The following is a 26,105-nucleotide window of genomic DNA, read 5'->3' as shown; positions in this document are numbered from 1 at the left end:
ACAATAATTACTCTTTTAAATCAGACACAGACAGACAGACAGATAGATAGACAGACAGACAGAAAGATAGATAGATAGATAGATAGATAGATAGATAGATAGACAGACAGACAGACAGATAGATAGATAGATAGATAGATAGATAGATAGACACGTAGATAGATAGATAGATAGATAGACAGACAGACAGACAGATAGATAGATAGATAGATAGATAGATAGACAGACAGACAGACAGAAAGACAGACAGACAGATAGATAGATAGATAGATAGATAGATAGACAAACAGACAGGTAGATAGATAGATAGATAGATAGATAGATAGACAGACAGACAGACAGAAAGACAGACAGACAGATAGATAGATAGATAGACAGAGAGACAGGTAGATAGATAGACAGACAGACAGACATGATCTGCAACTTTCATATTTGAAATTTGACAGATATACAAAAAAAAAGAACTTAAGAAGGGCCAAATACTTTTTCACAGCACTGTAGATAGATAGATAGATAGATAGATAGATAGATAAGTGGAGGAATGAACGGATGTGGGCGGGTCGTCGTTATAACGTAATCCTGTGTTAAAGCAATGACGCCAGCGAGTGTTGGTGTAGCGTCAGAGTGTCAGAGTGGACCTGTGTGGTGTTTATAGTGTTTCTCTATCGGCGGAGCGGCTCCAGCAGAGAGATGTTACCGCTGTCGATTAAAGACGATGAGTACAAACCGGCGAAATTCAACCTGCTCTTCAAATTATCCGGATGGTTCCGGTAATGCGCGCATTCATCCCTCATTTTTAGTGGCTTTGTTGAATGAAACTGACTGACAGTAGCTAAGTTACGCTAAGCTAAGCTAGTTCACTCACTGCACTGAGTTTAGTCAGGTTAGGGTAGCGGCTGCGTTAGCACGTTAGCTTGAGCTTAAAACATTCATCTATCCGGCTCGGTTAATCCTCTGTGGACTTAAACGAGCAGAGTCTGATAGTAATTAAAGTGATATGTCTATGTTTTTATGCAGTCATAAGTTTGGTGGATATTTGTATCTCAGTGTCTAGGCATGCAGGCTAGCTTAGCTAAGGAGTTAGCTAACCTAGCTAGCTAATGTGCTAGTGGTCAAGCTCGAAGCTACACAAGCGAACTAACTAAACTGGCTAACTTATCATTTTGAAAACTCGGCTTTTAGCGAAATGGCTAACAGAACTGAGTCAACTAAATGAAATGTGTGTATGTTTATTTGTAGTTTTGTTGAGGAAGTGGCCATTAACGATAAAGCTTCCTATTTGCCTGCTTCTTGTTCGAATTTTCCCGTTCCACCTTAAATGCTGCAGTGGTTACAGTCTGGTGCTAGAGGCGCTGGAATGTAACTGCTGCTCCATTTAAGGTGGAACGGAAAAATTCGAATAGGAAGCTGACCTGAGCTTCGTCCATCAACGTTACTACTTGTCTCCCCCGTTTCTTTAGCTCGATCCTCGCCGACAAGACATCACGGAATCTGTTTTTCTTCCTGTGTCTGAACCTGTCGTTTGCCTTTGTGGAGCTGCTGTACGGAATATGGAGTAACAGGTAAGCAGTGGGCTCTGTTAGCCGGAGCTACTGAGGGGAAGCGCTGAGCTCAGGATGTGCCACGTCGCTCTAAGCGTGAATCACTGCTGTTGGGTTTTGCAGCCCGGCTTGCTACATTACTACATCCGTATGGCTCAAGCAAATCCCCTTTCTTTGCTTTCTGTAGTTGATTATAGTTTGTGTATCAATACATCGACAATAAATGATAAGACTGGCAGCCTTTGACATTGCTTGCTAGAGCTGACACCCTCATGAACCTGATAAGCTGATATCAAACTTGCAGTGATTGCACTTTGTTAGGAACTGGAGCAGGGACTTTTTCCTAAACACTTCCAGAAACCTGCCATAGCAGTCTCATTTTGGAGATGAGGTCTCTTTTACAGTTCCATGAAGGGTGTTCAGGTCCTAAAATTATATTTAGTATTATAATGAGAAGTGCCACACAGCCTGTTCTGATAGGCCCAAAATGATATTTTGTGTAATTATAGCTTCGGTGAACCTCTAACAGTGCCCACTTGAGTTTTTGTTTTCGTTGCATGTAATTTTCGTACATTTATTCACAATCAGTTCCACAAACAAAACAGTTTCTTATTTATTTATTTATTTATTTAAAGTTACTTATGTCGCTGTTGTCAGAACTACACCTCGTATCTCCAAAATGGTAACTTTACACAAGAGAAAAAACCTTCTTTACTTTCAGTGTAAGTCCATGGAACAAGATTTTTTTTCCAAGTAATTTTAGGTCGTTTCTTTTGGTCCATTCATCATGAAATATACACACAACGTAAAGGGCAACAGGTATTTTCAAATTATATCGAAAACTGAAAAACAACAAAAATGGAGATACAAGGTTTTCGTCCGTCAGCAGCGATATATTTATAGCTTTTATATTTTTTCATGTATTGTTTTTTTATTATTAAATAGATTTTATTTATTTTCATTATTGTTTATTTATTTATGTATGCATATATGTACGTTTGTATGTATTAAATGTAATTTTTATTTTTAGTTAGTTTATTTAAAATCAGTAGTCTGATGTGGCCAAGATATTTTAAAATTATAAGTGACAAAAAGTCACTTTTTATCCATATGGTTTGATCAATTTTGAGAAATATCTTTTTCAGATTTGTCCCAGGCATGCATGTAGAACATATGAAAATGCAAAATTTCAGATATGGATGATAATTTGTTAACATACATTGTTGTTGCTGTGATTACAGATATAGTGCTGAGAATTAACTGTTCTGTGTTTTGGTTCTCTCGCTCTCTCCTGCTACGCCTCCATCTCAGTTTAGGATTGATATCGGATTCTTTTCACATGTTCTTTGACTGCACCGCACTTTTGGCAGGCCTTGCAGCATCAGTGATTTCACGATGGAGGTCTAATGATTCTTTCTCATACGGGTAAGAACTCAGCGAGAGCACCTTTTATCCATTAAACATTGGTGTAACATTTGATGTGCTCTGTTTTGTTTAACATTTTGTCCTCCACTTATTGTCTAAGAAGCGTTTATTAACTATTTTGGCTACACCCGCACAGCAGGTGATAGTAGCCCAAATCTAATTTACTCACCAAATCCGATTTTTGGGTTTGGCTGTTCACAGTATCCTTTAAATGTGACCTGTATATGACATTAGTCTGAACAGATCAGCTCCTAAACTGACCCCCATGTGCAAAAGAACAATGCTTCAAGTTGCTTCACATGGCTCATCCAGAGGTAAACAATCACGACCACCAACGAACGCCAGCGCCACAGGAGCCATCATAAAGCTTCACTGAATGACAGCTCAGCTCATCACCCAGAATGTGTTTGAGCTCGCCGTAAGAAGGGCATGGTCACTTCTTTGGTTCCTGTCCTTGGATTCTTTAAACTTTGCTTTCAGACTTTTAACTGTTCTTTAATGCTGCGGCCTCGTTCGCCTACGGCTGCGTTCGGCCATTTCTTTCGAAATCTCTTCGAACATGTAGGGTTTTGTATAACTATCTAATAATCTTTTGTACAGAAACATCACACCAAATGTTTATGAGATCTCAGCAGTGCAAAATTATGATGAATGTCAAGTTGGATTGATGGAAAAGCCGCATGAATTCCGATCTGGCTGTTCAGACTGAGTCACATTGTCACGTATCGGATACATATCAGATTTCAGTACCACATATGAAAGCGTCTCAAATCGGAACTGAAAATGTCAGATTCAGTGTGTTTTTGCTGTTCACACTGACACACAGACACACATCTGTGTCACTTATGGAGAAAAAGATTGGCTTTTACCTGCTGTGTGAGAAAAGCCTTTGTTGCAGTAGTGCTATATGAAGAAGTGTTTTTTCATGTGGTGGCCTAGTGGTGGATTTCATAAATTCTTTTGCAAATCTTCCTGATCACATGCTTCTGCTTTGCAGCTATGTCAGAGCAGAAGTGCTCGCAGGCTTTGTGAACGGCCTCTTTCTCATATTCACTGCCTTCTTTATCTTCTCAGAGGGAGTGGAGGTAAGACCAGCTCTCAGTTTCAACAGTTTTCACATCCTGTAACATTAGCTGAGCTTTAATTGGTGACACTCTTTGCTGATGTCTGATTTGTTTGTGTTCTCCTTTTTCCCCCAGAGGGCATTAGAACCTCCTGATGTGCATCATGAGCGCTTGCTGCCTGTGTCTATAGCAGGGCTCCTGGTTAACCTCGTAGGAATCTTTGTGTTCCAGCATGGAGGGCATGGGCACTCTCATGGTGGAGAAGGTAGGGCATCTGTCTCTTGCAGTTGGGTGCTCAGATTTAATTCTTGACAGGTCACAGCACTGCATAGCTTAGGTTTTCTTCACAATTCGCAGTAATGTCTGATCACCCAGTCGTTTCCACATTAAATCTTGTTTCTGTGTGCAATAGTTACATTTCTGAATCGGACTATCACTATAGTGATGCAAAGCAGCTCTAAGTAGGCTTTGACTGTTTGCTTTTTAAAGCAGTTGTGGTGCAGAGTGCTCCTGGCATATGAAGTTTTGAAGCATGTGATTTGAAAAGAACACCATGTATTAAAAATTCAGAACCCCTTTTAAGTAATTACAGAACAACTTGGGTTCTGCTCAGTTTAACCCGTCAAATGTAACATTAAAAGATCCATATTGTGTAAATCTTAATGTTCCTCATTGTTTTCCTCATTGTTTAAATAAAAGTCTTTGATATGGTATATAAACATTGTGAAAGTTTCAAAACATAGTGTTCACTGTCGAATCAGTTGTTCAGTTTAGGTGTAGAAATATGCTACAGAAACTTCCTGTTTTTAATTAATTGTTTTAGTGATCTAACCTATGTACAGGCAGTTCACACACTCTGTGTTACTAGGTTCAATTTCCACTCCTAAAACTTAACACAATGTTTTTGATAACACAGACTTTTAAAAAAAAAATGCAGCTCTTGTGGTTTAAAAATTTCACTCTTTTAAATTGATTTTGATAAAAAAAAAACGATTAATCTTTCAGCCCTATTTACATACATCCACACATTTAGTCTACAGTGGTTTAGCTCCGCCCATAAACACTGAAGTGTAAGGACTGTTTCAGCCCAGTCTACTTTTTGAATGAGGCACAGTAGTGCAGCCAATCAGAACAGAGATAATTTATATGTATTAGACTTAAAGGTACAGTAACAAAAAGAGCCTGTCAATTGTAAGGGGGGTGGCGGTTGCACAGTTCTGGTGGGCTGCTTTGGTTGTATGTATCTTCTTCCTGATATGTAGGCTGGTTGGGTTTATGTCTGTGTAGGTCACGGACACAGCCATTCTCTGTTCAACGGCAGCATAGGCCACGATCACGGTCACGGGGGCCATGGACACAGCCACGCGGCCAAGCATGGACACGGACACGGACACGATCATGGGCATGGGCATGGACACGGACACGATCATGGACATGGACACGGAGGACATGGCCATTCGCACGGGGAACCAGACTGCCATGGTGAGGCTATTTACTGCATTGGCAAAGCTCTTGGAGCAAAAGTGCTGTTCAGGGATTTTTAATGATAATTTAGGTAAAACCTAAAAAAATAAAGCAGGACTGTGACTACGTAGTTGATTAATTAGTTTATTACTATTTCAATTAATTTGGAACTCTGTTTTCTAAAAAAAAAGGCAAAAGAGCTCAAGAGCATCAAGAACACATCAATAGATCTGCATTATTCTTGAAAATGCTATTTTAATCAGTGTGCAAGGTGCCAAAGCAATAAAGTAACTAATTATTTTTCTTCTAATAATCAAGCAAAGCTAAATTCACTGATTTTATTACTGGTCAGTGATACAAAAAAACCTGAAAATACCAACCGCACAGAAACGGCAACTAAGCGGCGCGCGAGGTCAGCACTTTCAAATAGGTTACGTGTTACCTGTCCACACAAAAAAAAAGGAAAACATTTGAAATTGAAAAACATTTTCCAAAAATTTTGTGTTCAGTGACCTAAAACGCTGTTTTTGTGTGGACAGGAGACCAGAGGAAAAAAAATATTTTCAGAATGTGAGTGTAGTAACAGAAAAGCATAATTTAGCCATGCAAAATAGAGCTCTTCTCTATTTCTCTCTTCTCTCTAGCCAGCATAATGTTTCTATTGATGGAAATTAAAAAAGAATTAGCTGAAGCAGACACTGACACGCCATTTTGACTTTCAGCTGTGGTTTAAGTGTTTTACTTACTCATCATGCTGAGCTTCTGCTGTGTATGCAGTGTGTTTTCTGCTCATGTATGGCAGTCGTGCTGTTGTGGACTTCTTGGGTCGTACATTACTCTGCACTGCAGTCTCCACTACCTGTATTTTCTTTAATTAAGCGTTGTAACGTTAGATGGTAAGTGTTAGCATCGTCAAGCCAACTAAACACTAAGATTCGTGACTTACTATTTTTATTATCGATGTTTGCCATGTTAACAACTTAACTGATTTGTTGTTGCAGCACTGAATTAAAACCCCATTGCCAAAGCTGAGAGTGCCCAATTATTGTCCTGGAGATTCATCACCCTGCAGAGTTTAGCTCCAACCCTCATCTAACATACTTGAGAAAGGTGTGTTGGATCTGAACTCTCAAGGATAGGAGATCTCCAGGACTGGGATTTGGTCATCCGTGGCCTAAGCACACTGAGGTCAATCATGAAAACAAGCCCAGGGATGTCATAACTGTCCAGAAAAACAGGTTTCTTCCCCTGTAAAGTGGTAATTTTACAGGGGGAAGCAAACATTCTTTGCTTTTAATGTATGTTAAGGTAGCAAGATTTAGTTTTTGACACGATGTAAAGGACAGCTGCAGTGCGCAAATGATGCAGAAGAATAAAAAGCAAAAAAATGGAAATGTGTTTTTCTTTGGACGGTGATGATATGTTAAAGAAAAGTTTGGTGAAAAATTAAATTTACACAGTGACCACTTACCCCAGGTGTAGCTGATGAACACCAGAAGTCAATAATCATTCATATCTTCTGTGCAAATACATCAGCAAAACTTATCTCTACCTGCTCAAACCACATCCAGGCCTTCATTAAGGTCGCACATACATAGATGTAGATGTGTTTTCAGACAACAGGGTGTGTATTTGCAAACCTCCACAGTAGGACTGCTGATCTAGAATCAGTGTTTGTAACGATGGCCATTATAAATAAATAGGAATCTAATCCAAAATCAGGTCACTAATTTACAAGTGTTTTGTGAACATCATACCTGGTGTTGTCTGAAGTTTTTTTTTCATTTTTATAGTTCACAGTAAGTCATAGCGTGTCCTAAAACTTAGCGACTCGTCTGCGTGACCTTAATGAAGATCTGGAGGTGGTTTGAGTGGATTGAGAGAAGTTTTGGGGATGTATTATTACTGATACCATTTGGGCTATTGTGGAGACTCCAGCTCTAAACTAGGGAACCAAAATTTGGACTCCGAACATGTCTTCCCCAATCATCTACAGTTGGGTTAAGGGAAAAAATGTGTCTGTCACTCACTCGGTTTTGGCTCTGTGTGGTTACAGAATCACTGACTTCTAAATGTTCGATTTGCTCTTTTAATGTATGACTTGCTCAGTGTAATTATTGTCCTTTTTTCTCCCTAGATGACTTCTCTCACACACCAGGCAAAGGCTCGAGCAAACAGATTTTGCAAGGTAAAGCAGTGGATTTATACATCTGACTACCACCAGATGGCGCCACAGTCCTTTAATGGTTTTACTGATGCATTAATGAGTGAACAGGAGTACTATGCACTCTTGTGTTTTTCAGTACATTTGATTGGAAAATATTTTGATATGTAACAGCCATGTCTTAGACAGTCTTTCCTTTTTGATTTGATTTAATCCATTGACGCTCAAATCAAGTCACATGGGGTCAAAAAAAAACCTCACTGGGTGGTTGAATTGAAAAGAACGACTTTAAATAGACGGTATAGATCAGTGATCACGTGACCCCTTCAATAGCTTCGGACACGATTGGTTGATGGACTTTTATTTGTGGCAAGGTGACAGGTCAGGCCGGCCCAACGGCTGACCTTTGACCCGGGGCTAACTGGGTTAATGCTGACATCTGAGCGAGTGCAGGAGCACTGTCACTTTAAAACTCTTTGTGTGAGCCTGTGTGGGAAAAGAGCAGAGAAGAGAAAGTGAGTTTGTCCCCTTCACCCTGGCACACAGAGCTAGAGAATAGGTCCTTTGGGAGGCCGGCTCAGGGGGGACGGAGAGGGCTCTGTGGAGTGGGGGCCGTCCGGAGAGGGAGGGAGGGAGGGAGGAGGTGACAGTGCAAAAGGTTACACTGCCTCCATCCCTGTTTTTGCCTTTGCTGAGGGACCTTTTCTCTGCCCTTGTGATGAATTGAGTCAGTTTTGTCCGCCCCCTTCAAAATCCTCAAATCCTTTCCATGTTCTTTTGTGTCTATCAGTGAGGGGCTTTAGCATTCCTGTTTGTTTTGCTGGTCCTGCTCTCACCGCACTTGGATAGGTTTTCCATTTAATTTGGGGTTCATTCACTTACTGCGGTTGTGCATTCTGGGAAATTGAATGCGACCACAATCATGACGTCTTCAGCTTAGGGGGGCTTATTGGACCATCACGAGTATTCTCCATTACTACACAGTTTGTAAGGTTTATTTGCTATATGTTCACCAGTAGAGATCCAGTGATGTCCCTTTTGGAATTGGATTAATTTATCAGGGGGATGTTTTTTACACGTCTCCTCAGTGATAAAACTCACATTCAGACGGCAATAAAATTTCCACAGGCTGAGTGAGTTTCTAGTGGGTTGTGTTTAAGATGTGTGTCTGTTGTGTTCTATACATCAACAGTTTAACAGTTACAATGTTATAATTTACAGTTTTATATTAATGTGGAAGATTTTAATATTATAATCTTTAAGGAATGGACAGCGATAACAACTAGTCTCTATTTCTAGAGAATTTCCTAAAAGATATTTTTATAATAAAGTAAATGATGTAGGGCGTATATGAATAAAGGAATGTTTTATACCTGTAGCTGCTATTCTAATTGCCCCTTTATTGAGCCTGCGGGATCTCATTGATTCTCATTGATTCTGTCTTTCTCCTCCTGTAGTGTTCTCCCTTGTAGCGTATGGAGGCGAAGTTTGCTCTGGTTTTACCACCCAGACCATTTTTTTCTGTTGTGACTTGGAACGTCTTTAATATCTGGAGAGGGTCTCTGATACATGCGCTAGGAGACCGAATAAAGCAAGTAGCAGCAGAAAAACATGAAGATGTGTATCTGGATGGGATTAAAATGATCAGAGCACTGCCAAGCTTAGTGAAAAGTAGCAGTCATTCTCTGTAGTGTTGAAATGAACATTTAACACTAATTGAATGCAGTGAGATCAGGATCATATAAGTTTTGGCTGATATTTGCTTTAAAAGTTAGCATTAGAAGGCTGTCTAGATTTGACTACTTTGATTTGATGTATTTATTGTACACTGTAAGAGTAGAATGTTTTATCTATAGGTTATTGAACCCTATACAAGTAAATATTACGTTTATATGTTGTGCTAATCTAGGTAGATCTAGTCCCAGTTTCTACACTGTATAAATGTTCATGTATCAGCAAATGTGTACATGAAAAATATTGGCGATTCTCTTATCAGTGCATCCTTTCCACATAGCTGCAGCCTCAGATGGCTAATTTTTTTCAGGGTTTGTTCAAATCTCATGTTGTTTTCAAGATTTTTATATACAAAAATGATATTGTATAATTCTTTTTCCTTGTAAGTAAACTGTATAATTTCCAGCAGCTGTGTTTGATGCCTTGCAGGAGTTTTTCTGCACATTGTTGCTGATACGTTGGGCAGCATTGGCGTCATCATCTCAGCCTTTCTGATGCAGAAGTATGACCTGATGATCGCTGATCCCATCTGCTCCATGCTCATCGCCCTTCTCATTGGAGTCAGGTGGGAACACAAACACACACACACACACACAGGTAACTTGACAGTACGTAAGACTGTCTGTTTTAAATGAACATTTTATTAATTCAGGTCCAAAAGAATCAAGTATAAAATCTACAGCTGTTACACAATTATAATAATCATAATGAATCACATTAGTTTATGAAGATAATTGCAGTCGATTGCATTTGTCTTGGTTAAGGATGCACAGATACCACTTTTTCCCTTCCGATACAGATACCTTATGTATTGGCTGATACTGAGTACCGACACTGATACTAATTCTGTCTAACCTGACTAACTTATAAGTCTGGATATTTATACAGTTCCACTTCTTAAAAATGTTTTATTTTGGTAAAAGCTGTGTTTGGCTACAAATAAACATACCAACTAATACCGTACGAAGAATTTCAACTGCCATATCACTCGCCACCTTTGTCTTCCCTCAAAATACTGCCATTACAGATTTTGTCATAAGCATATTCACTGCAGCTTTGTGATATCATTATTAGTGATAGGCTGTGTTTAAGTGCACCAGTATGGTATTGGTGCAACCTTAGTCTTATTTGCTCTAATTTTACCCAAAAGAAAATAATTAATCATTAAGTGTGCAGAAAACGTTTTGCAGAAAATGCCATATCTAGGTTTGTTCCTCGTAGAGGATGTGCTAATTTTCCTTCACAAAGAAAATCAACAAAACATATAATTTGGCTGGGGGTGTTTAAACTTTTGCATATGACAGTATACACTCAATGCTTCCAACTCCTGGGGGATTGTAATGTCACTTATATACCGCTATGTTATGTCTTGTTTCGAGGGGAACTGGGGCTTTCCTCTTTGCAGTTGCTTTTGTTAGTTTACTGATATTACAGGGATCAACTGTGCAGTTTGGTGGTAAATGATGCTTCAGACTCCATGTACTTTAACTGATTTTATCAAGAGAGCTGTCAGTTGAACTTGCCAATTAAAAGCTGTTATTAAACGAGAGGGCTACAGTCACAGGGTCATAGTAAAAGCAGATGGACTTCAGGCTGGAGCAGTGGATGGGTTGAAGGCTCAAACTAGGAAAATATGTTAACAGTGTTTTAAAAAAAACAGATGCATTAATTTTGACACCACTAATAAAATGTAACATGCTCTACTTTTGCCCTTACACAGTGACAGTATTCCCTGAACAATGCAGCCTAGATTAAACCACCTAAATCACTTCTGCACATTTTTAAATATAAGATTCACTTTCATGTTTTTATATTTTTTGGTCAGAGCGAGTTAATTCAGCTTGCTCAAAATTAATACCACTGTTCAAATATTAATTCAGATGTTAAGACTTCAGATTAATTTATCTTCTACTTCCATAGACGTATATTTTTTAATGTTCTGCGCTCGGTTATTCTAAGTCTGTTTAGCACGTCTGCTGAAGTTAGACCTCCTCCCTCGGCTCCACCCAAAACCCACAGCAGCACCTAATGGATAGCAGACTGAAGCCACTTCACAGTGACCATCTTCTCCAACTTCTACCCCAAGCAGCTGAATTACAGGACACACACGTGTGTACACACACACACACACACACACACACACACACACACACACACACACACACACACACATAAAGGGTGGAGTCCAGAGCGCTCTCACATGTGGTGAAACCAACAGAACAGGAGTCCGCTCCTTCATGTGTCTTCTAACAGTTGGTACAGACAGAAGCCAGATGCAGAAGCCTGCATCTGCTGTGCTTTTGTGTCTCTCTCCATTTCTTTAATCTCATAAAAATTTTAATTACTGATGCCTGTATTTGGTTTGAATGTCTTGGGGTGTAAATCTCTGACCCCAGGATGATTTGGTTTCTGTTCCTTAGGAAACAATTCAATGCATCATAAACTCTCATCACCATCAGTTTTAATTCGTAATAAAGATGCACCAAAATGAAAATCCTTGGCTGAGACTGAAATTCAAGACACTTGGGCCAAAAAGCAAAACAGAAAAGTTAAAATGACTGACAATAAATAAAAAACGGTTTACATTACATATACTTAAAGTGGCACTATGTAAGTTTTTTTTTTTTTTAAATTGACAGAAGTAGCATCATTAAAAAACTAAATACGGTGTTCATGCGCTGCTGCGAGTCACCCTATAAAGCCTGAAATAATAATGTAAAAGTCAGAGGCGTCGGGTCAGATATCAGAGGTTTTTGGACCGTGTCACGTCTTTATGTACTGTCATATGCACTGACTCAAAAAGAAGGTCCTGCAAGGTATTTAGGTTTCAAATGCAAAATCAACTTTGTAATAATAAAGATATGATGACAGTAGTACATAATTCATTCACATCCTTTGAAGACACGTCCTTCACCAGGTTTTGACTGAGTTCTCTTTGAATACTCTTTCAACGCACTGGCAATCATCAGATTCATCTGCTTGGGGAAGGGGTGTGAAGCTCAACCCATGTTACAAAATGTTTTTCCACACGTTGTGTGCAGTTACACATGTCCAGCAAAGAGGTCTCCAAATCCCCAAAACTTACATAGTGCAGCTTTAATAAATTAAATACATGTAGACTACAGAATGTGCCATTTTTTTTTTTTTTACCATTTTCAGACAAATTTTGGTGCTAATTTTAATTCACTGAATACACAAATGTTACAAAAATGATTTATTTACAGTGGTGGAATATACATGGTCAGGGGTCGGTTATATGGCAAAATTACAATATCACCATACGTAAATGAAGAAATTTACATCATATATGATACGTATCATAATATTTAGTTTTTTTCTGAGGTTTGATACGTTGGAACAGACAGAATGCACCAGCAATGTTTTGTTAAAAAATATCTAAACTACAAATAGTAGCATTAGTACTGACAATATCCACATGTTGTGATGTAATTTATTATGATACTATAAACTGTTGTCATATTACCCACCCATACACCAAGCTTTATTTCATTTTTCTTTATTTCAAATATCTGTTAAATTTTATTTTAGCCCAAAACAAACGTGGAAAATGAACCAGTATAACATTCCAAAATAGATTTAGTTAAATTGCCACAGCCTTCATATTTTTACACCTTAATGAGGATGTTTGCTGTTTATTGTGCAGTTTTGTTAAATTCTACCACTTGGAACAAATTAGAGAACCACTGAAAGTCTTGTATAAGTGAATGGAGCTGTATTTCTGTCTCTGCTCACTGCTCACATAAGATTGTGTGGTTTCAATGCTTCAGTGAGTGAAAGAGTACAGTTGTGATGGAGAGGGAGAAAGAGGGGCCTCATTCTACGAGTGCATGATTCTCAGCAAACGGTTCAGCTCTCCTCTCTCTCTCGTTCTCTGTTCAGGGCTTTTCTTCTCCTCTCTCTGGAATGTGGTTGTGATCTGTGACTATTACGTTAAAAATGCGGGAACAAAGGCATCTTTTTAAGATGGACTTTCCCTCCACCCTCTTTTATCTGAAAGAGAGGAGGGGGTCTGTGTAATTGAGACCCGGCTTCATTTTCTTTCCCCCCGTTCGCTGCCTGAATTCCCCCCAGTAGCGATTTGGTAAATGCAAAGAAATTAACAGTATGGTAGTATGACAATAAGCACAAAGCCTCCTGCCTGGCCTGCTGTTTCTACCATACACAGTGAACAAGAGGGAGATATTTCAGTACAGGTGCAGCATGAAGAGGGAGACTGGAGCACTGAAAAGGTCTTCTACCTTAGTCTAGCTTACAAAGCTATTATACAACTAGAGAAGGCATTTAAAACATAGCTAAACAACGTTGCAAATGTAATGTAAAGGTATTAAAATGAGAATGTTAAACTGCTGAATGCATTTACAGTTGAAGGGAATGAAAAAGCTTCTTTTTTTGATTCATCTAGCTTCACCCTGATTGCTTGAACAGAGAGGTATTGAGAGGATAGTAAGTTTTCAAGGGACTGTCAGTAGTTACAAAATGCTAATAGGATATGTAATACGTAGTATATATAATATGTAGTGTAGTGTGCACAGGTGTAGTTTCCACTGGGATCTAGCTAAGGTAAATTTAGAGCTAAACTGGGTAGATCTACTCGTACTCCACATCTGATAATCCAGATTATTGATTATAATATGAGTTAATAAAATTATCAAAACATGACAGTGATAAAAATCCAAGAGATGTAGAGAACATATACAGATTTCTAACTGATTCTTTATCAGTTAAATAGTGAAATGTGGTGACTAGATAATGTTAGCTACCCTAAATGGAATTACCAACTCAATTTTTGAGAATTTAATGTTATTTGTCATGCTATATAATATTCCGTAGAGTTGTATTGCATCCCTCAGCTTCATTGGTTTGACAGAATTCATGATTTTGTATCCTTTTGCGTTTTGTCTATCAGTGTGCCCTCACTGCAATATCCAGCATGCATTATGCAAATACGTCATACAACAATTGAAAATCCTCCTGACGGTGATAAAGAAATCTGAACTGTTGGCAAAGTAGCCATACAGATAAATACAGATGTGATATTCGGTTTCCTGACATTAAAAAATAATACATTTCGGAAAGCCTGGCTTCAAGTATTTACCCCAAGCATTCCACCCACCTTCAAGACACATCTTCAGAAGTGGGGTGTCTTAGTCTTTTAAACTGGAATACCTCACTTTTGATACTGTTGTGGCTTCGCTGTAGGGTGCTAGTAGGGATGTTTACAACAGATGTAGTGATGGTAAAACGTTTCATTTTAGCAGAAAGCCCTTTTAATATTAGTTGTTAGCTGTTGCCAGACAGAACGTGGGTCTTGTTGCCTCATGTCTTATAGCTGATATTAGCAAATGTACATGTAATCTGTAAACAAGTGTACAAATACATAAAATAGGTATTTTTGGGTGTATATTGTGCGGTTGAGGGGGAGGGGTTAAGGGTAGAGTAACAGTGTGGCCTTCCCACTTCTGACACCAACACTACACATTTGATACTGTGTAGATGGTATAGTGTATTGTGTATAGTATAGTGTATGTAGTACCTTTTTATATAGTTGTTTACCTATACAATATTAATTCAGATTTTCTGTCTTTTGCCACATTATCTTCGGTCTGTCTTGTAGTGCACTAAACTCTGCTTCTGCACCTCCTTGCTATAACATCTCTTCAGATTCACTCATTGGCACATTTGAGTCATCTATCGCATGAACGCTCGGAGAGATTGTGCACAATAACGGCTCTGCGGGAATGCCTGTGGTCAGGATAGATGGACACTCAGCTGTTTGGACAGCTCAAGCCTGCATTTTTCCTTCTGAACCTCAATGTGGGAGATTGATAGGCTCCAGAGAACTCTTTATTTTGATTTTAAGACACTGACCACATTTGGAGGCCGAGTTTCTTGCTGAGTGACGGAACACACTTGTCTGCTTCAGAAGTGGTGCTCAGCACACCATCAGCGTATGCATCTTCCACTGAAGATCTCATGCTGCATGCAAACGTCTGTTTGTTTAGCCTGGTAGTCTGTCCATGGGGGAATATCTGGGATGTCTGTGGCAGCTGGAGCTTTGTGTGTACTGTATGATTAGTTTGAAGAGCAGCGGTTAAAAGCCGGACGCATTCAGTAGGCCCCTGCTGCTCTGACCCTAAACAGCAGTCCTCTAGCCCCAGAGTGTTCCAGAGTGCTGCTTAATCGCTTTGGGCCCCAGCCCGAAGCCACAGCATTGGACCGAGGGTGGAATATTAACATAAATTAACATTTTGTTCTGTGCGTACTAAGCTGGACCTGTGAGGCCGGATTTATTTGGCTGTGCTCAGAGGTAAAGCCTTTAACTGCCAAGCCAAAGCTGCTTTCAGTTGGTTAGTGTGTCAGCGTGTTAGTGCTGTGTCCTCATAAAATGTACTCTTTTGGCTACTGCCTAATTAACCTCGCCTCACAGAAAACAGGGCTGTGAGCTAAGTATGGTGTGTGTGTGTGTGTGTGTGCATGATTTAGCCTAGTTTGCTGAAAACTTGCACAAGTTGTTTAGATTAGATAACCTTTAACCCTCTAAGCTGTTTTACAGGCTAATATTTGTGCGTAATCATAGTACCTGCTGCCAGTAGGGCTGGATGATGTGAACAAAATACCATTGTTGTGTTTGAATCCTTGCATATTGTGACTGCAATATGCTTGGCAGTTTATTAATCAATAATATATAGTTTAAACAACAAGGCATAGTTTAAGATTGGCATGTAGGCCTGGGCGATGTAATCAGACATCTGATGATGATGCCTAAAAGAGGGAAAACTGGTGGAGAGGGCTAATTTAACTTTGAATGGGTTGTTATGGTGCATTAATAAACAATTAAGCTACAGTACAGTAAATTCCCCACAGTCTGCCAGGGGGCTCTCCAGAGGCAGGTCTGAGGGAAAACACTAAGGAGTGTCCGTATAGCAGTATAAGCAATAATCTCAGATTTTTAAACCGAGAAAATGTTATGCTAATTACTTTTAGATATTTTAGATCCCTGCATTATTTTTTGTCAAAAAGACTTTTATTGGGTTATATGAATCCCTGAATTAATCAAAACACGCACAGAAACTCAAGAACTGTGATGCTCACAGCGCACAGTAAAAAGAAAAACCTTCTGATTTGGTTAGAGGGTTCATTTCAGTATAGTAGCTTTCTGCAATATGAGTACTGCAAAGGCCAATATCACGATAAATATTAACAAACAATGTATTGTGCAGCCCTAGTTTCTGGGGGGCTGCATGCAGGTTTTGGCTTTGGGAGGGTCTTGTGGATTATGTTTGTTGTGGGAAGAGTTTACGGTCTGATGAGATAGCCATGCCACATGCCGTTTGACGCCAGCAGCTTGGGTTTCTCTAATGACAGGCTACCCAGCTGGGTCTTTGAAATGTTTGAGTTTCCATTTCAGTTGGCTTTGGCCCGATGACCACACTCAAGGGTGCACTTGTGCTCTCATGTGCTCCCGCATGAAAGACCAAGGCACTGTTTTGCGGGCGTGAAGGTTTCACTTGACCTTTATAGTAAGTCTCTTGATAGGTTAAACATTTTTGGATGGTCATATACACATCTGTAACAGTACGACACAGTTAGGGGTGAAGTTTTTGGGTAGAGTTTTGGTGTTGATTTCTAGATGTGAAAAACACAACCAGACAAAGTTTTTTGAATCCTCTTGGATGCTGGTAGATGTTGGCCTTTATCCAAACCTCCATGCATTAATCCAAAGATAAAAGATTGGCCTAAAAGGCTAAAATGTCCATCAGATTTACAATGATTTCCAACTATTGATTTCCAACTAATGATTTCCATTTGGCACTTACAAGTACAAGACAAGAAGACCATATTGCACTATAGGTAATGTTCTTGTTTGGCCACACAGAGACTCTGATTACACTGTGTGAGACATTTCTTGACATTTGAAGGACATTTTAGGATCCTTCGACAAATCCTACCTCCTTGTTCTAACTGCGCCAGCTGCATTTGGACTAAAGGCAGCATGTTCCAGTGAAGTGATCCATCCTTAGCAGTCTAAAAGCATTTACAGAGAAAGAGAAATGCTGTTTCCACTCTGTAGAAGTTGAATTTACAGGCTCTTTTTACTCTTTCTGTTGGCTGTCTGTCTGTACACTGCAGACTTGTCTATAGGCCACATTGCTCTTGTGGTTTACATGGCATCATAAAAGTGTTCCTGCCTGTATTTTTAATGAGTGTTCAAGTTGACTCGGCACAATAACCTTCTATTACCGTGTGGTCGAGAAGTCGCGGCTTTTCCTGCATACCTACTTTTGTAGCAGAGTACTATCGGCTGAAATAGTTTAAGGTTTTATTTTTACTGCCGTTCATCAACTCTTAAGAAAACCACCTTGCTTTGGCCCTGATCATACCTGGTATTAACATCTTGAGTGACTCGATCACAAGTGGACAGATAGCTGTTTATACATAGCATTTCCAGTGATCACTTATGAGTGGATTTCATGAGTGGAGGAGGGGTACCGCACACATTTACAACATCAGTCTCTTACTGCGTTTGTTGTAAGACAGAAATGTTCCACGAGTCCTTGCTCATGTACATGTATGGGCTGTAACAAACGTTTAGACTGCTAACATAACTTATAAACAATTGTGAAAAGACAAAAAAGAAGCTATGCACCTACTTTCTTTGTGCAGCTACAGGTCTAGAAAATTTTCTTCAAAGAAAATACTGTAGTTTTACCATAATAGATACAAAAACTCAAAGACTGTAATTACTCCATAAAAGTCCTCTACAGTAACTCAGAGGACTTTTACTTTTTATACTTGATTACATTTAAAAGCAAGTACTTTTATACTTCACCTCAAGCTGAAATATAAATGGAGAACATCTGTTTTTACTTGAAAAATATTTTATGAATTTTCACTCAAGTTACAAGGAGTACTTTGCCCACCACTGATTAGGTGGCCCTGCATTGCTGTCTGAGACACTTTGGGTTTTTTTATCACTCCCACTACACTAATGTTTTGTGGTCGTATATGTCCCTGAACACCTCCGAAGATGGTTGGAGTGACTAAATCACAAAGAGTCTCCGAGATGCACTGGACTCCATTCACACTTGTAATTAGTTCTCTCCACTTGAGATTGGATTAATGAAGACAAATGTTAATGCCAGGTGTGAACGAGGCCCAAGATTCACAGGAATGTTCAGGTTAAGACTGATGCCATTGCATTTACCTAGACTAGGCATGTCAAACTGGTGACCTTCTGGTCCAAAGTGCTGTGGAGATTAGCGTTTACCCTCATTTAATGCTCTGAATTCAGGTCTCGATGGCTCTGTTAATGAGCTGATGAGGTGTGTTTTAATGAGACCGTGTGCTGAAGTCTGCAGTGGTTTGGCCTGCGAGGACTGGAGCCTGACACGTGACCTAGACCATGCTATATGATGCTTTCTAATCAATAAGGCAGTGTCGGCTTTGTAGCACTGAAATCACATTAGGCTGTAACAGGCAAATCAACCCTCTAACCAGTCATAATATTTTAAGCATCCTGACTAATCATTTCCTGATGAGCTTCCGTGGCTGTTTTGACAAACGCACAGAATAAATAACTCTTCAGATATGTGTTAGTTATGTTTTTAGCAAAATATAGTAACAAATTTAGGCTACATGAATGACGTCATTAATGTTGTGCAAACACATCACAGTTTCGTTCTCTCTGCTTTGGGAGTGTTATTTTAGCCTTCGACCATACACTCACATTCAGATTTAGATTGTCTGCGGTTGCTTTATCAGTTGGTAGAACTTGCTGTGCTATGCATAACATGTATGCTGTGCAGACAGTCAGTAAAGCCCATTTTGCACCAGACATGCTAACCATGCTGCTTACCACGCGTTTAGTGTAGTCTTTTGCACCGGTCTCGTGCGGCATGCGGTGGTAGCATGTGCCTGAAGTGCAAATACAGGCTTCGGGTCTATTTTTGATGCTTGCCACCCACAGCATGCTAGCAGTTTCTAGAAAGAAATACTACAAAACTCTGTACTCTTGCTATATTTTGCAGTCTAGGTCCACAATCAAACAGCAGAAAGCTGTTTTAAACTGGTGCAGCTGCACTATATAATGAGGGAAATGAGCCAATCAGAACTTCATTTATACAGTTATAGCTAAGCTAGAATGTCCTTTACGCAAAGATTATTTAATTGGTAAGTGGAATAAAGACACCTGCAGTTCATATTGCCTCCATTACTGGAAAAAACAAATGGGTGGAGATGGATGTGAGTGAGAAATTCATTCAAACATGGCAGATCATAAGTGGAAACTGCTGTTGGTTGTTTTAATCAAGCCAGTCGCTGTTCTACTGAAAGCTGGATATTACAGCGAGGTGACACCAGCGATTCGTTTTTCTGTTGTATGTCAACACCTCGTCATAGAAATCAATGGCGAACAAAGCGGTTTCACGCTTTTCTTCTTGCCGCGTGTGCCGCATTGTTTCTAGTGTAAAATCAACTTAAGCACATGACGGAGCAGAGGGGGCGTCACGTGATCCACTGAGAGTGGGCAAACAGAACTTTCTGACTTTAGTTGTGACAGGTGGCAATAGCAACAATGTGCTGACGATAAAAAGACAAGTTAAAAGAATGGCTGAAATAAAGTGATAAATGCTGTAAGACCCTAAATTGTACTCAGCAGATAAATGATTTTATCCAATAAATTGATAAAATACAAATTGATGATACAATTTACATCCCCCCTTTTCACCCTTATATAAAAAACACCTTGGTGATTAATGATAAACTGTGACTCATATTTGATCAAATCAACAATAATTTTATCAAATAACAGTTGATTTCATCAAATCAAATGACTGTCACTCAAAAATTTATATTTTTGAGCATTATATCATAAAATTTTTGTAAACTTTACCCTTCATGTTTATGTGCTCTAACAGAGGTAAATCATTTTGGTCAAAATAATGCAAGCCAATCTTTTACCATGTCACATGATTGATTTACCAGTGCCTAAAATATTACATTGTAGAATAAGTAGCACTGTAATAACAACACCAGTACTTTGGTCCACATCACGCTGCCCTAATAGACAGTTTTGCCAACTGTAACCTTGACATAAGTCACTGTGAATAAGCATTAAGTTCTAGTGCATTTCACTGTGGTCATTTAGTGCCTCTCCTTCGCTGCACAGGAAGGCTGGAACAATGCCATGATGTCAGAGCATGCAGCACTTTCCTGTTTTCATTTTGTTGTCCAAACAGGGGGCAAAACACGCGGGTTGGAGAGTGGAGCACATGTGTAGCATCCAGTCTTGTGCAGCACTGCTGTACCTTACATTACCAAATATGAAAAATGTGGGCACAAATACTAACCTACTTGATTAAGTATAGTTAGCTGTAAGTTTTGAGTGAAGTATATGCTCAGGCAGCCACATTCCTAAATGCTTGTAACCTCTAAATGAATCATAGTATCAACTTTGAGGTGAGTTTGTTTCAGTCATATGTGCCTTGGTTGCTGCTTTGGTAGCAGACAGCACTTGGTTAACCATTCTAACCCTAAAGGAGATATAAAACAGAATACTTACATGTGATGGATTTTCAGCACATCACTAATGTAACTCGACCACATAGAGTTTACTGGCGAGAAGTGCTGAGCTCATGAACTCGAATGGATTTCTTACTAACTCTCCATTACAGCTAATGTTCATGGAGCCAGTTTAAGAACCATTACAAACAGCCATGGTTGAAGTAAGTGGTGTCCCTCAGGAAACACTTGGCTCTGCGCGAGATGATTGAGAAAGACAGCCTGACAATAACATGATTTGTGGTAGAATATGGCTTTCCAAAACAACAACGGTGTAAATATTTTGTTGAGTGCACATTTCATACAGAGTTCAAAAAAAGTCACAAATTCATGACATTGCACAACTTGACTTTGTTTTTGTTTTTTTTTTCAAAGTTTTTGTTTGGTTTGTTTTTCTCCTTCTTCATATTGTAGAGACAATAGCCAGGTTTCCATCCAGCTGTCAAAATAGATTTGAGCAGATAACTGAAAAGCTTTACATAATTCCTTCAGCTCTGTACATTACATTTGTAAAAGCACTTCAGAGAAATATTGAGTGAATTTACAGAGAAACTGTATGGATGCAGGCTATTTTATATAATAAGAGTAAGCAAAAATTACTGCTCAGGAGATTTTAGCAGGCACTTCTTTTACTAATGTCACCATTATATTTTTTATCTTTCATAAGATAAACACACATTTTAATTTCTACATTAGTCCACTGGTACCTGCTGTCTTCTGTGGTTGGGCACCTGATAGGTCATATGAATTTTTTTTTGCTTGTTTTTACAATTTATTCATCAAATCATAATTTATTACTTTTCTTTTTTACTGGCAAATACTTTATCCATCTTAAGCGAGCGTCCTTTTTGGCGATTCTGTTCAAAATTAGCTGTTTCCATCAAGTCTTTTTACTCTGTATACCAAAATATGCATAAAAATAGATCGATAAGGACTGGGTGTCTTTTGTAGCTGACTATATAGATTTGAAGGGAAATTCCACCAATTTTTCAAAATTTTTGCATAATTAACTTGCTTGATTGGCCTAAAATTTGGTTTTTAAAAAACGTTCATGGCTGAGAGGTACACGCAAGGCAAAATAGTCCCAAAGAAAACTTTTTCAGATTTATCATTATTTTACCATCATCAACATTACATATCAAACCTCAGAAGACACGTGTAGGTTCACTGGTAGTTTTGGCTACATCTGCGTTGTTAACATTGCAACCCGATTCCTGTTACCACCACTGTAAAGAAATCTGAGTTGGTAGGTTTCTCTGCAATGAACCATTTCACAGAAAAACACAATCTAAATGACTTTGTTTACATCTCAGTTATTGAAGTGTGTAGAACGTTTGAAAAATCAGTGGAATTTCCTTTAAAGGAGATACATTAAGCTGCAGTCACACTAGATATCTGCGGTTTGCGTTGCCTTGCAAATTGGATGTGACAGATGCTGAACTGGAAGATTGGCGACAAAAAAAATCCTCCATTCCGGGTGGACTGGATCCACTGGGGTGGATAATATGATGAAAATATAACATTACAATACTTCAAGATACTTTTACCATGTCACAATATTAATATATTTTTTTTATTTATATATTTTGATAAGTTGGAACAGACAAAAAAGAACCAGTAGAGCCACATATTATCAAAACCTGAATACAGTGACTTATATTGTTTCATCTACTGCACAAAATCCAATTAAACAAGCCTAATTCAGCTCTCTTTGTAATGTCCCATTGCCCCCCCTGAGATACATGCATTTATTGATGGGCCCAGACTGTGGCTGGAGTTTTGAGAGAGGGGACGGGATGGAAAAGGACGAATGGGTAAAAGAATAGATGAGGGTACAGTAAAGCAAGCCAAGCCCAGTAACCCTCTAATAGTTCCCATATGTGGCAGTGGTTGGGCCTGAGGGTTTGGAGGGGGAAAGCGCTAAAGACTGTGCTACAGTAGAAGATCTCCATGGAGCTGAAGGGGCTAAAAAACAGAAGGGCTGTGTGTGGTTAGCCTGGCACTGTCCTCCCTGTCCTGAGATCATGCCTTAGCTATGCTAACCAACTCAGGAACAGCAGCTACACAGCAGCCGGATCTGCATGACCTCAGCTCCTCAGGATGGGGTCGGATCTCTCCTGCTTCAGAAACTTCCAGAAGCAGCAGTAAAGTTGTGAAAACTGAAACTGAGTTGTGAAAAGAGAATATTTCCTGCTAACTACATAATACTTGCTTTTGTGGGGTTAAAGCAGTTTTATCCCCACCTGGCCATCAATTTCATCACCTTAAGAAACGCTGACTGGCTTCTGCTGAGCCTCCAGCTTCAGCACTCTATTGATGCTCATTGTTTAGCTTTGACTGCGCCCTCCGTGGCTCCACATCCCTTTGGCGTGACTTGGCATTCCTGAGCCAACTCAGTTACCATGTAGCGTGTCCCACTAGAACAGGAAGCTTGGAGGAAGCGAGTCATGCTGGCCTTTTTTCTCTCATTCTTTAATTCTGTCAAGAACTATTAAATAATAAATTATTAAACAAAGTATTAATATCTGATATGGATTCCATTGCTTATGTTTTAATGGACTCTTTAAATATCTAAGATGTTTATTGTCTTTAATTCTATGTGATGGACTGAGGTATTTTAAGGGAATTCCACCTATTTTTAAAACTTTCTTGTGTAATTAAATTGTTAATTACAGTCAGTTACAGTGAAACAGTTTTTCAGAGCGGTTAGGTGTGAAATGCTCCTTTCTAGAGAAACATGTTGAATATATCAACAGACATCCGAAGCTTTTAATGCCTCTCTTTGGTTAAGAATATGCTACCTGTTGCCATAGACATTGTTTTACATTCGTTTGAAACTGGTCTGTCTGGTCTAAAATGTTTGTTTTCTTTGTTTGGTTAGTTTTCTGCATGTAAGGCGTTGTGAAACAAATGTTACCCAGAGAGACCTTCTTTTTAGATTTTCAACACACATCAAAACCTATAAAATCTTAAAATTTTGCATCAAAACTCTATGGTTGACTCTGTTTTACATAAAAATAAGCAGAAATTTTAATTATGCAATTTGGTTTTATGTAGTGGGAAATAAAGCGTTATTTTGATTCTTTTCTTCCACAGTGTTGTTCCTCTGCTGAGGGAGTCCATAGGAATCCTGATGCAGCGCACTCCTCCTTCCCTGGACCATGCTCTTCCAGACTGTTACCAGAGGGTGAGTTGCCCAGGGCTGGTCATACAGAATAACACTTCTTTACGGGATAGTCTGGGCAAAAATGCTAACATAGCTAACTTACAGAAGCAGGCAGGGCTTGACCCAGCAACTAGTATAACCTGGCCATCGGATTTCATTTCCTTCTGCCTTCATGTTGTTGTTTGGAGTTTCAGCTTGATCTGTCACTTTAATAATAATGGGTTGTTGGTTTTATAGACTGTTGTCTGTGATATTTTCTGCAGGTCCAGCAGCTGCAGGGCGTTTATAACCTGCAGGAGCCTCATTTCTGGACATTGTGCACGGACGTCTACATCGGCACTCTCAAACTCCTCGTGGCCCCTGACGCAGATTCCCGATGGATCCTCAGTCAGACGCACAACATTTTCACACAGGTGAGGGCAAGACGTGAAGCCTCCACCAGCTTCCAGGATCTGGCTGTCTCAGTTGAAATTTACTTTGACAGGATTGCTTAAAGAATTTTCCTCTTACCACAGATTTAGTCAGCAAGCCCAGATGGTGTTTAAAGTTTGGCACTGGAGCCACAAAGCTAATGTAGCTAACAAGTAATGGAAGCTCATACCCCCTCCCCCCAGTTAGCATTGTGCAAACTGCAAGCCTAAATCATTACACTGTTACGACATCTCAAATAGACTTGTTCAGGTGGTTTCTGAGGCTGTATGACATACTCTTATTCCTAAGATGGAACAAACATGTTTTAGCACAGCTATAAACAGCAGCCATTCTAAAGCCTTAATTATGTCTGTACTTTTTTCCCAGGTTTATAGATTACAGTATGTCAAACAGTGTCAGAAACCACATAAGCAAATGAAGTCTGAGAGTATGAGGCAAGTGTAATGATAAGGACATTTGCATGAAACCATATAAATAATAGGTGCTGCTATATCCCATGTGTCAAAACACAAAGCCTGCAGACCAAGTCAGGCTTGTGACACGGTCCTTTTCAGCCTGCGAGATTATTTTAATTCTCTATTATTATCATTAGCCCGTTTCACCCTGAGATGCACTACAGTCCCCAGCATGCACTGCAACACACTGTGCATCTGACTCCCAACAGCAATCTCTGGGCAAGTGGTTACACAAAAGAAAAGATGCCTGGTGTCTAGTTCAAGCAAATAGGCAGTTTAAAAAAAGACTACCTAAAACTATTTTTATTTAGAATTATTTTTGAGTAAGTATTCAGTGCCTATTTTGCTGTAGCAGTTTTGGCATATTTTGAACAATGTTAAGTAAAAATGAAATAAAAACGCAGGTGGCCCACCGATTTGCTGACATTTTTTAATATGGCCCTTTTAGTGGTTGAGTTTGACAACCCTGTGCTATATGAAGCCCTGCCCCTTCAGAGGTCAGTGCAACCAAAGCAGTAGTGCTATTGGCTGAAGCTGTGAATTGGCATGTTGAAGTTCACCAAAGCTGGACTTGGTGAAGCTTCACATGCAAAATTTATTCTGTACATCTGTTCTAACATGCAAGTTTATGCTGAATATAGTTTGTTGGTGCATGTGAGACACTAAGCTGTGCAGTGTCGTCCAGCATTTGAGTCTAAGAATACACTTTTTTTTGATTATTTCCATCCTCAGGTGGGAGTAAGGCAGCTGTATGTTCAGATTGACGTGGCAGCCATGTAGGAATTGGCCTGACGCGGGTGTCCTGGGACCAAAGCCCTCTGTGCTGCTATGGGGAAGCTCACCGCCAAAACCCACCCCTTTCTCTCTCTCTCTCTCTTTCTTTCTTTGGGTTTCTGCTGCTCCACCACCCCCCTCGGACCAAGCTGGAGCGGCTGCAGTACAGAACACTGACTCTTACCAGGAAAACCAAACAGCAGCAAAAACAAGTTGCCAACAACGTGATACGTCCAAGGGAAACGACATCTTGCATCATGAGCATTGCCAACACTGGGGCCCTTGGTCAGCAGTTCCTGTTTTTTT

At 39.4% G+C, this 26,105-nt stretch overlaps 1 protein-coding gene across 1 annotated transcript; it reads left to right on the top strand.

Annotated features, from left to right (window-relative positions):
* The first annotated feature begins 620 nt into the window (after positions 1-620).
* slc30a7 (solute carrier family 30 member 7) lies at positions 621-26,105 on the top strand. The gene is made up of 11 exons (XM_036586323.1): positions 621-770; positions 1,461-1,562; positions 2,853-2,966; positions 3,964-4,051; positions 4,166-4,295; positions 5,318-5,512; positions 7,632-7,682; positions 9,822-9,957; positions 24,069-24,159; positions 24,402-24,551; positions 25,758-26,105. Exons 1-11 carry the CDS (start codon positions 691-693, stop codon positions 25,803-25,805), a joined length of 1,185 nt encoding a protein of 394 aa, XP_036442216.1. The 5' UTR covers positions 621-690; the 3' UTR covers positions 25,806-26,105.

The sequence above is a fragment of the Colossoma macropomum genome, unplaced genomic scaffold (assembly GCF_904425465.1).
Source record: "Colossoma macropomum unplaced genomic scaffold, Colossoma_macropomum, whole genome shotgun sequence".
In the NCBI taxonomy this organism is placed as follows: Eukaryota; Metazoa; Chordata; class Actinopteri; order Characiformes; family Serrasalmidae; genus Colossoma; species Colossoma macropomum.
The sequence above is the reverse complement of the archived record's forward strand: the minus strand, read 5'-3'. Positions and strand labels throughout refer to the sequence as shown.